At 37.3% G+C, this 12,546-nt stretch overlaps 1 protein-coding gene across 3 annotated transcripts in view; it reads left to right on the top strand.

Moving 5' to 3' along the window:
- The window catches only part of NDC1 (NDC1 transmembrane nucleoporin), a 57,700-nt gene extending 54,325 nt beyond the window's left edge, over positions 1-3,375 (top strand). For all 3 annotated transcript variants that reach the window (XR_008997012.1, XM_036911160.2, XM_057500219.1), the window contains one exon: positions 1,948-3,375. Coding sequence is in view for 2 of the 3 variants with exons in the window: in XM_036911160.2 (XP_036767055.1) it covers positions 1,948-2,011 (64 nt within the window). In the remaining variant the exon portion in view is untranslated. The remainder of the gene's footprint in view (positions 1-1,947) is intronic.
- The last annotated feature ends 9,171 nt before the right edge of the window (positions 3,376-12,546 follow it).

Genomic DNA, 12,546 nt, shown 5'->3' with positions numbered 1-12,546 from the left:
AGAGAGGTTAAGAACTCGTCTAATAGCATAGTGTCTAGTCAGTGTGAGAACATGAACCTGAAACCAGGTCTCTCTTGCTCCTAAAATTCCACCTTTTTTTTCCTGTACACTAGACTGCCTCTAAGATGTAAACTTCTATGTAGGAAACTCCCGGAAAACACTCAGTGACTTTAGAGAATGAAATAGAGATGATGTATACTGATAATAAGAGCAAAAACAAGGATAAAAGGGGAAAATGAATTTCTTAGAAAAGGGAGATAGATGACTGATAAAAAATTATGAGAATGAAAATCTTAGTTTCTTTTTTCTGAGAAGAGCCATATATCTATGAACTAAAATTGAAGAGGTCAGTAGAGACTGTTTTGTACAAATTCAGGACAGAATGGCCTGGTGGAAAAAATACTAGATTTGGAGTTAAAGTATTTGGGTTTATGTCTGGTTACATTACTGATTCTCTGTGGTTGTGGGCAAGTTATTTAGTGATTCAGATTTTGCAGGTATTAAGTAGTAGAATCAGAATTCAGACTCAGACCTTTGTGACCTAGAGTTCTATCCACAGTATGTATACTCTTAACTAGTAGGCTGTGTTATTTCCCCTAACCTCTGAACCTTTCTGATACTGTTTACTGTTCTGGAAAAAGGGTAAGTTATCCATCCCACTTTGTTCCATTTGCAGTTAATAGAGATGAAAGGGAATCGTACATATGTAAAGCCCATACTGTACATTATATATGGTGACAACTGCTATTGTATAATACCTAATTTATTTATTACCTAAAGCTCTGCCTCTGTGAACCAGGTATAAATGAGTAAACTCTTGAGGCATGAAAATTAATCCAGGCCAGTTGCTCAGTGAAGCACTCATTCAACACCCGCTTACTCTTAGGTTAGGAAAATTTGATTTACTGTTTTTTTTCCAGCCTGTAACATTAAAATGTGAGGGGAAGAGACTGCTTTGGAGTCAGGAGTACTAACAATAGTGAGGCATGGTTCACTGCCTGCAAGCAGAGGAAAGAGCATGACAAAAGCTTCAGGCTTGGTGTGTAAGAGAGTGCAGAACCATTTACTTAGAGATGACAGCTTCGCTGGAATGGGGGGGACCTGCACAGTGAAATACTTAGTACAGTGCCATTGGAATCAGCGGTGTGGTTTAAGAAAGCAGAGACGTGTGTATAAGGTGTTTTAGGATGATTTGTAGCAAAATGATTATAATAAAACTCCTGGCACTTTTAAAAGTAATGGCCTTCAGTTACCTGGAATTTTACAATTCAGTAATGAAGCATTACTACTCAGCAACTAGAAATACAATCTTCCATTGTACTCAATTTTTGTCCAAAAGTTTAAAAGGAAGTTTTATCCTAGCTTCAGTGTATATTTGTCCTCATTTTGTCAAGGTAACGTATTTTTTGTGGGGGTGAGGGCAGGGAGAAAACTCAGTTTCCCCTTCCAAGACACAACTTATGGGCAAAAGTAAATCTAAACTACCAAGCCGTTACCTTTGAAAATGATTAGTGGAGTCTATTGTGTTTTAACCAAACATTTTAGTGTAAAGGATTTTATATTAAAGGCAATTCAAATACTCTACAACTCAAAGATAATGTTGGAATCTGGTTTAAATAAAATAATAAAATCCAGAAAATCTACTGCAAGGCTTGGAGCTCTGCACAGCAGGTTCCACAGCAGAGCAGGTTAAAATCGATGCCTTCACTTGTCAGTCTTAATTTGCTTTGGTCTTTTAGAAGGTAGATGTATGCCATTACCGAATGCAAGCCCTCCTCTTCATTAGATTAAGGAGGGTTTTCATCCAGCTTTTTCAGAAGTACTAAATAAGTAAAGATTTCTATTCATTTTTAATTGTTTTGAAAAATATTGACTCTGTGCTCTGTGGTTCACTTAATATGCTTAATGTAAAATAAAGCTTATGCTTTGAATTTATGTTTCATTTAGTGCTGTGCAAGCATCTGCAGAACATCAGAAAAGACTTCAACAGTTCTTGGAGTTCAAAGAATAGTTAAGTAATATAAACTGTGTTCATTACACTGCTGATACAACTACAGATGGGACAGTAAATGTTTAGCATTCTTGGATCAGAAGAAAATGGACTAATTAGATGCTTCCTTTGTCGTGGTGGTTGCTTTGAAAACTATACTTTAATGGGAGAAATCATGGAAAGAAATTCTGAACAGAATAACTGAAAACTGCCTTTTTTGTACTGATTGCTTTTTGTATGTGTGGTATAATAAAATCTTTATTCGATTTTACAAAAGCATCTTTGGCAGTAGAAATGTCTCTAGTTTATATAACTTAATAATAATAATAGAAAATGTTCAGAATTTACTTTGGAGAGGAATAGAGCCAGTTCAGAAGGTAAAATAGGTAGACTTGATCCAGTCTTCCGAATTGTTCTGAGAGTTTAGTTCAGTGTAAATTTGAAATATGTAAACTTTAGTTTCTGTTTACTGAAAGATAAAAATGGTAACAGTGGAGGAAAATTCACAGAAAAATTATTGTCTAAAGGACATATTTTGTTAATCTTTTAGGTTATGGTTTTATTCCAGGAACAAATTAAATTTGATTGTCCAAAAAAAGTCTCAATTTACAGATGCTAACTGTATATAAAGGAATGTGGAAAAATTCAGTTCTTATGTTATAAGGTTAAACACTCACATTTGGTTTTTGAAAGACAATTGAGTGACATCTATGAATTTGTTTTGTATCATGCTAGTGAACAGTAAGTATATGGATATTTTCCCAACTAGTTTTGCTTTCTTTTCCTGGAACAAAACATTAAGTGATTGCAGAGTTTTTCAAATGAGAGAAAAAATTTTACAAGAAAAACAGGAAAATTTCCTTTTTTCCTCCACCTTTCATCCTCATTAGATCAAATTATTTTGTGTAGTTTGTTTGGCCTCACAGAGGGAGCAGCCTTTGCTGTGTTAACTGGCTAATAAAAATATATTAGGAAAATCTTTGCAGCCAGAAACAACTTAGTCATCAAATAGCAAGTGAAACCAAAACATCAGAGAGACTAGGGTACTTGGGAATATGTTATATGTCCCAAAAGTGAGCAAGGTAATAATATAGTTTATTAGATCAACTTCTGTGGAGATGAAAGATTGGAAATCCTAGTGGTAGATAGTCACGGGACGAGCTTTGGATTATAATGCTCACTGGTAATTATTTTACTGTTATCTTTTCCCATTGGTGTCCCCCAGTTTTTCTTTATAGGCAGTGCACTATTGTATATTAATCTTTAATGTGATATATATATATATACTATTTGATTACTCGATGTATTATATCTTTATTCCTTTTATTTGTTGCCCCTTCAACCACCACATGCCAAAATATAAATGAGTCCTGCTGGACTTCAAAGTGTCTCTGTGATTCATTTCCTCAATTGTAAGTTATTGCCGTGACTTTTTCCACCCCCATCCCCCATCTGAAGTGGAGGTGATCTATTTTTCAATGTGCAGGCTGAATTTTGAATATGGTAGTTACAGATGACCAGAAAATTGTGGTAAGGTTGACTGAGAACTGTTGAGTTCCATGTTTTAAAGCCATTGAACTTTTTATATTCCACACTCTGAGCCACCCTTGGCAGCAGCATTTTGGGAGCAAAGGACACTTAACCTTCTGCTTCCATTAAAGAATAATTGTGGTGCTTAACCCACTGACTTCCTGATACTGATGATGGAATGATTCCTTTCAACTTTGACTTATTTGGATAAAATGTTTGGCTAGGTTTAGGGTTTTTGCTGTTTCCTGTATACTTCGGGCAAAGATATATTCAGTGAGCAATGTGAAAACTGTGATGTTCATCCCTATGTTCTCAAGGATGTGCTGTGTACAAAATACGGGTTACATGTCTGCCTAGGGGATATTTGGAAACAACCTCCCTGAATCTGGATTATATAGTAGGTAAGAGAGTAGGTTTTTTTCCGTGTGTGTGTTGATAATCTCCACACCATCTGCTGAGGTAGGGTGTGGTTGAACCACCTGTTACTAAAGAGAGCACCTTCCCTATGTACGAGGAGAATCATTGTAGGAAGGCCAGAGAGAGGCGTTTCCTTTGATGGAGTCACATGGTGCCTATGTACCCACTGATGCTGTATTGGTCTGCAAATTAGAATGTTCTTTAAAAGCTTTTATCTGTCAGCACAAAACATGATTCTGTCAGCTCTTATAATGTTCACCTGACCCTGTGGAAGGTATAAATCCACATAACTTCTTTCCCAGAGAACTGGGAAACTCCTAGAATAAACCTTGTACAATTGAGTACCCATGGATAAGCAGCAATTTGTTACTTTCCTATGTTTGTTCCTTGGTGATTGGTTCCTATGTCTTCCTGTAAATATGGTAATCTGTTTATATCCTTTTCTATATCACTGATATTAAATTGGGTAGAAAAATAAATTGACAATTAAAAAAATGAGATTACTAATTAATTGAAATACGTTATGCCTACAAAGTTAATTATTTAATTTCTGGTGCGTATGTTGCCTTAGCCATTTCAATTCAGTTAGAGTTGTTGCTTGTAAAACTTGAAAAAGGTTTGACTTCTCAAGAAATCAGCTTTTGCCCCTAACTGGCCTAATTTGGTGGGTGATCTGTGTTTAATGGTAATTCTAAGAAGGCTAAATTCTAGAAGTCTCTTTCTTCATTGTCTTGGCTGCCTTTCTTCCAAAACTAAACAAAGGTTGCAGGTGCAGAAAGCCATCTCTTAATAGAGGTTTCTTTTCTTGCCAGAGTAGTGTTTCTAATCAGATCCTATTCCCCAAGCTAATAGTTATGTCTGTCAGCTTTACTTAAATTAGTCTGGACTTCACCTCAAGTAGTTGAGGTGCTATACGAAGGCCCTCAACTCCCTCATTTGCTCTCCCAATCCACAGTCATCTTTCTTTAAAACCAATTAGCTTAACACAAAGATGGTTTAATTAATCAGTTAACAATCCAGCTAGTCTTACCAAGGTGCTGACCACCATTTTTACATAAGCAAAGCCATTTTTGTTTTGAGGGTTTGGAAGGAGGATAGACAAGCACATAGCCCTTGAGTTCTTAGTCATGGTCCTATGTAGCCTTGGCAGTTGCTGTAATGATGGGCAAACCGATGCGGGGCTAGCTAACCATTTAGAGACATTGACTATATTATGGCCCAGTTGTCAAAACAAATTGAGCTGTGAGTAAGACAGTTTGTTACCTCCGAGGAGTCAAATGCAGTGGCATTTAAAACTTGGGAGTCAGAAAAATCTGACTCACAGGGAGTGTTTATGAGAGGTGCAGATTCTGGGCTCAAGGTTCAATGCAGATTCTGCTTCGGGAGGTCGGGACTGCTTCCAGAAGATGTGGTTCCTAACAAATTCTAAGCAGTGGTCTGGGAATCACACTGTGAGAAGGGTTTATTTTCTATCAAGAGTTACCAAACTTAGTGTGCGTGTATCACTTAGAAAAAGGTGTTAAAACAGATTATTGCAGAGTTTCTGACTCGGTATGTCTGGGGTGGGGCCCAAGAATTTGCGTTTCTAACAAGTGCCCAGGTGACATGCTGCTGGGCAGGACACCACACTTGAGCACCAGTGCCGGGGTGGATTTTCCTGTGCACTGTTCTCCCAGATGAGTGACTGAGCATAGGGACCGTCAGCTCCTGTAAGGCAGACTCTTCCATCTGATTCACGCAGCAGGTATACAACATAAATTGTTTTTTTCACACATGCTCATGTTGTTCCCTTTACCGAAATTTCTGTCTTGGCAAACTTCTCCTTCTTTACATACTTCCCTGTCCAAATACTTTCAGACTGATTTTAAGGTGTTTTATCAAAGGCTTTTGTCATTCCCTCTTTTTTGGATCTCATTGAATTGTAACTTAACTGACTACAAATCTGTTTCCCCTTTAGACTATGATCTCCCTGTCCTTTCAGGATTCCGGTTACACCTTTTCAGTATATAATCTGTGTCTTGACTTGTCTTTTCTGTTTTCATAGCTTTGACTTTCCGTGGCTTTATTCTAGGTAGTTTCTTCTGACCTATCTTCCAAGTCATTTTCTTCAGCTGTATCTAATCTGCTGTTAAATTTATCTATGAACTCCATGTAGACTATGAGCTCTACTAACAATAGTTTTTCAGTAAATAAATGAAAACTAGCAGTCACTTCTAGGGTTACTTTAGTCTCTATGATTAGCGGACCTTTATGTACAATTCTGAAATCGAGAGTTATTTTTAATTGGCAAGCTGGTAACAAAATTTATTTGGCAGCAAAACCAGCCTTAACTGATGTGAGGCCATTTGTAGATTTAATTTATTCCATGTAGTATGGCTACGATTACATTCGCTGTAGTAAGTTTGAGTATGAAGTGCTGTCCCAAACCACAGGAGTATGATGTAATACACAGCATTATAACCTTTCTAAAAATTTAATATTTTTTTATTCTGAAACATCTGGCCTCAGGAGTTTAAGACGAGGTGTTAGGACCTGTTTGTAAAATGCTGTTAATTCTTCCATTCATTCAGCATTTACTCACTGTCTGCTGACTACCAGGCCCCGTGGTAGTCAGTGATGGTACAAAGTCATAAATCTTGGCCTCAGAGAACTTACCACCTTATATGGGAGAAGTAAGTGGGGGCGACCCTTGTTTGCACAGACCCTTTTTCTACTTATTTACAAAGTTGATGTGTCTTGCTGTTGCTGTCTCATTGCTGATTACACATCTGTGCTCTTCCTTACCTATGCTAAGCAGTGACTATTGCTTGCGTTTGTGCCATCTCCCTTATGGACAGCATCTTCTTAGGTGTTGCGTCCTGGTGTTCGTCTGCTTTGTCACTTGTATTATTTTGCAGGAGTTGTGTGGCTCTACGTTGCCCTCAAGTGTTCATGTGCTCCCTGCACACACATATCCTACCTGATACTGTTGAGTGTGTCTTACAAATGATCCTGGTGGTAAAGTAGTTCTGGAAGACCTCTAAGATGTCTGTGGAAGAGAAACAATAGAAGGTCACCTCTAAATCACAGACCTTTACCTTGATAGTCTTTTGAAGGTACGTTGACTCTTGATTGATTTATCCTTTTTCCCCTCTCAATTTACTAGTAGCAGTAATCTACAGTCTTGAAAAAATATTAAACTCTAGTCCTTCCCTAACTATACTGTGACCCTTAGTTGCAAGGATACAATCCCTACCTTAGCCTAGCTTGAGCATAAATAGGGGAGTTGATCCTGAGGGCAGAGGACAGTCTTGGTGAGCACAGGTATAGATTTATTTCTAATCCCATGAGGAGTCTGGAAAGATTTCAGGAGCTTGAAATGGTTCTCTACTTCTTTCTGCATCCATGCTTTGTTCTCTGTCTCTGCCTACTGACTTTCTACTATTCTCTTCAGCTGCCCTTTAGCTCCTGAGTTTACATATAATAGATAGACCAGTTGTTACTGAATGCCAACCAAATTTCTGATTGAAAGAAATTAGCCCAAATGGATCAAGTATTCAGGGTCTAATTAGGCTTGAGGGATAAGGTCATGCAGTGGTAACATGCCTTCTGAGAGCTTACCTTTGTTAGGGTAGATTGGAGAGTTGGGGCAGTTCTGAGAGCCTCCCAAGATAAGAAAGTCAGGGTTCAGGGCTTGCAAAGAAGGTTTGTAAATCCCCTTGCTTTTATTTGGAACCCCAAAGGGCTGCACCCAAAGGGAGGAAGGGTGAAGAGAAAGTAGATTGCATGAATTGTAGTTGAGTTAGAGTCCTCATTAAGTTGAATTGTAACTTCTGTTTACTGGTGTTTCTACATCCTGGGAGAAACAATATAAATCGTCTCTGAAGGAAAACAGCACTCAAGGTCTCAATTATTTCTACAAACAAGTTTTCAAATACAGTGTCTGCACGCAATTAAAAATAAGCAGGCTTAGGAAGAATGTCAAGACAACATGAATGAGAACAACAAAAGCAGCAGGCAATAATAGAATGGGCCCACAGGGACTCCAGATATTAGTTATCAGACAGATTTTAAAATAATTATGATTAGTATGTTCACTAAGATTAAAGAATGAAATTCTCATTTTTTTAGAGGACTAGAAACTACACAACTGTATGTGTATATATACATATTAGAAACCACACATACATAAATATATATATATGCTTTTAATGTATATATAAATGTTTTATATATGCATTTGAAAAAGCCATAGGTAAGTTCTAGAACAGAAAAATAAACTAAAATTAAGAAATCAATGGATAGGTTTACCTGCAGATTATAGACATACCTGAAAAAGATAACTTGGAATATAGGTCAAAATAAAGCATGGAAAGCAAAAAATAGTAAAATATGGAAGACAGGTTTAGACATAGATGATAACAACGAGAAACTTTGTAGGTGTAACTGGAATCCTGGAAGGAGAGGGAGATCTAATGGGCAGGAGCAGTTTTGAAGATTTCGTAGCAGAGATCTTTCTAAAATTCTAAAATTGAGACATCAAGCTACAGGTTGAAGAAGTTCTATGAACCCCAAACAGGTAGATAAAAAGAATGTATAGAGAGGTACATGATCAGGAAAGAGCTAAAACCCAAAGTCTTCAAAGTAGACAGAAGAGAAAGAAGACCACTTTCAAATGAGGGACAGCCAGATAGATAGCTGAACTTCCCAACAAAACTGACAGGGGGATGGAAATTTTACAGTGCTGAAGGAAATTTACTACTCTAGAATTCCATACCCAGCATTAATCAACAAAAGTGGTGGAGAAATAAAAACGTTTTCAGACAAACAAAAGCCAAGAGAATTCATCAACAGATCACAGTAAAAGGGTGATTTATAAAAGTTATTTGTTTTCAGGGAGAAGGAAGGACAGTCAGAAGCAGGAGGAAGTTAACAAAAAAGGTAAATATGAATAAATATACAGAGAAATAACACAATGGCATATAAGTCAGAATATTTGGAATTTAAAATAGCCAAAGGTCTTTACATTGTCTGCAAAGAGTAGACTTTGATACACTAAAGTTGTGCATTGTAATATAAGGATAACCACTTAAAGAACAGTGAAAGTTTCAGGCTAAGGCAGGGAAAGAATGGACTAACAGGAAAAAAGATCTGGAACTAGAAGAACAAAAATGAACATAATAAGATGTAGATCTAAACCCAAACATATCAGTAATTACATTAAAATAAATGGACTAAATCTTAACAATCAAAAAAGATAATCAAACTAAATAAACAAAATCCAACTATTTATTGTTAGCAAGAACCACATCCAAAACAAAAGGATGATGTTGACATGGTAATATTGAAAATAAAAAGACATGAAAACATGGAAAGAAAGCTGGTAGTTGTATTAATATTTGACAAAGTATACTTTAAGGCAAAAAGCCTTACTAGAAACAAAGAGGGGCTCTTCAAAACAATAAAAGATTCAGTTCATGAAGAAGGTGCAGTTTTAAATGTTAATGCACTGAATAACCTAGCCCCAAATATGTTAAAACAATATGGGCAAAAAATGAGCAGACACTTCAAAAAGGAGGGTATTCAAATGCCTTATAGGAGAAAGTAGGTATTCAGCACCATTAGTTATTAGGGAAATATAAATGTAAGCAATATCAAGATACCACTACACACCTATCAGCAGGGCTAAAAACAGAAAGACTAACAATGACAGGTGTTGGTGAGGATGTGGAGCAACCAAAATTCTTATGTAACTGCTGGAAGGTGTGAAAAATGGCAGTGTTGATTAAGTGAAAGAAGCCAGACACAAAAGAGTATATACTATGTGATTGCATTTATGTGCACTTGAGGAACAGGTAAAACAATGTTACCACATTAAGTCAGAATAGTGGTAATAGGAAGAGGAGCAGACGTGGAAGGGCATGAGCAAACCTGAAGTGGTTGAAGTGTTCTCTATCTTGATTTGGATTATGTGGGTATAATACATATAAAAATAAATTGAACTATATAGAAGATTTCTGTGCTTTATGTATGTTGCACCTTAAATACTGAGAAGACCATTTACAAAGAGAAACAGACAAATCTACAATTATAACAAGACATATTACACACCTCCTATTTGAACAATCAACAAACTTGACCTAGTGGTCACATGGAACACTGCACCTAACAACTGAAGAACATGCACTCTCTTAAAGCTTATGTTGAGCATTTACAAATCTGGCCATATGTTGGTCCATAAAGCAAATCTTAACAAATTCGAAGGGATTAAAATCATGTAGAGTACATTTGGCTATAAGGCAATTAAGATAGAGATTCAATTAAAAATGATAACTCAAACATTCTATGTGTTTGGAAGTTAAGAAATACACTTTTTTTTTGTTATCATTAATCTACAATTACATGACAGACATTATGGTTACTAGACTCCCCCCATCATCAAGTTCCCACCACATACTCTATTATGGTCACTGTCCATCAGCATAGGAAGATGCTATGGAATCAACTACTTATCTTCTCTGTGTTGTGCAGCCCTCCCCATGCCTCCCAACCCCTACATTATGTCTGCTAATCATAATGCCCCTTTCCCCCCCTTATCCTTCCCTTCCCACCCATCCTCCCCAGTCCCTTTCCCTTTGGTAACTGTTAGTCCATTCTTGGATTCTGTGAGTCTGCTGCTGTTTTGTTTCTTCAGTTTTTTTCTTAGTTCTTATACTCCACATATGAGTGAAATCATTTGATACTTGTCTTTTTCTGCCTGGCTTATTTCACTGAGCATTATACCCTCTAGCTCCATCCATGTTGTTACAAATGGTAGGATTTGTTTTTTTCTTATGGCTGAATAATATTCCATTGTGTATATGTACCACATCTTCTTTATCCATTCATCTACTGATGGACACTTAGGTTGCTTCCATTTCTTGGCTATTGTAAATAGTGCTGCGATAAACATAGGGGTGCATCTGTCTTTTTCAAACTGGGCTCCTGCATTCTTAGGGTAAATTCCTAGGAGTGGAATTCCTGGGTCAAATGGTATTTCTATTTTGAGCTTTTTGAGGAACCTCCATACTGCTTTCCACAAGAAATACACTTTTAAGTCACCCACAGGTCAAAGAAGAAATCACATGGGTGGGAATTAAAGAAATGTTTTTAAACAAGTGATAATAAAAACACGTTGAAACTTGTGAGAGCTAACACCATGCTTTGAGGGGAAGTCACCCTTAAAGGCATGTACCAGAAAAAAAGAAAGGCTGAATATCAGTGAGCTGAGTAGCATCTCAAAAAGCAAGAAAGTGAATTTAATCATTTTAGCCTTTACCACTCCTATACCATCTCAGTGCACATGTTGTAATTAATTATAATGATTAGTTTTCCTTGCTGTCACTGGAAACAGTGATCTGTGAGTTCCTTGGGTTCCAGGGTCATGGCTTATTCTTTATATCCTTAGTGCCTGTTAAAGTACCCTGTGCGTGGTTGATGCTTCTTTGAACTGAATTGAGTTTATCATCATGCCTTGGGGCTTTTAGAAACCTTAGGTCTCAGACTGGAGTGCTTGGGAAAGCTAGACAGGTGATGAGATGCGTGAGGCCAGCGGGAGGGGGAATATAGCAAACTGGAGGCACCGGCTCCATTTAGGGAGTTTTTCCCTGCTGCTGTTTGGTCTTAGTTGATTGTTGCTATGGGAAACTGCTGGCCTATGGCTACATCTCCCCATTTGTTTATAAGAAAGCGGAAATTCAGATTTTGATGTGAAATCTCCATTTTTAAAGTGTTGGAAGCTAATTAATTAAGAAAAAAAACAGCAAGTGCCAAACCAAACTACATGGCCCTATGGCTGCCAGTTTGTAACCTCGGTTTTATTTCATACCTTGAGAAGTGGGAATGTGCTTAATGTCTAAACATCCCAGCCAACAGACCCTTGAGCAGCCTCTTCCATCAAGCAAATTTCTGCCTGAAGAAAAGGGCTGTGACTGCTTTCTAATTGGATTTCTGGGTTGTATCTGTAAGAGGTTTGCAGGGTGTTTTAAAGCCTTCTTTGTAGTTGGCTGTTAACCCCAGCTGAATCAGACATGTATTCCCAAAGATTTTTTTCCTTCCTTTTGTTGTAATATTCTTAATGATGCATCCTGACTTTTTCACTCTGTTTTTTACACATTTGTCACCACTTCTGCTTTTGGATCTTCAGGTTGGAAAATCTAAGGCTTACACGGAAGGCTGATTTTTAATGCCCCTGTGTTGTTTTTCAGCTGTAACATTTGCATGCAATTATGACATTTTAAAAATAGGAGACCATGGGGTTTGAAAAAACAGAATATTCTGGGCAGATGAGCAAATGGAAAGGCTGGCCTTTAATTTTGTTAACATCCCTATTACATTGTGGTAACCCTGTGACAATTTCTGTCCCTTGTAATGCAACACCTGGTTTTTGTTCTAGGGACAGGGACCAAGCCTGCTTAATTCAACCCTAGCTCATGGTTGGAAAGCTCATGTTTCCCACTGGCCAGCAGAGGTCACTATTTCAAAGTTGTTAGAAGAAAAATTGTTGACACTTCACACTACTCTTTTGTTTGGGGGAGGTTTTTATTCGTAGTACTGGTGGGAGATTTTTTAAATTTATACTTTCCTATATT

This window comes from Manis pentadactyla, chromosome 4 (genome assembly GCF_030020395.1).
Source record: "Manis pentadactyla isolate mManPen7 chromosome 4, mManPen7.hap1, whole genome shotgun sequence".
Taxonomy (NCBI): Eukaryota; Metazoa; Chordata; class Mammalia; order Pholidota; family Manidae; genus Manis; species Manis pentadactyla.
This window is presented reverse-complemented; position numbering and strand designations above follow the sequence as displayed.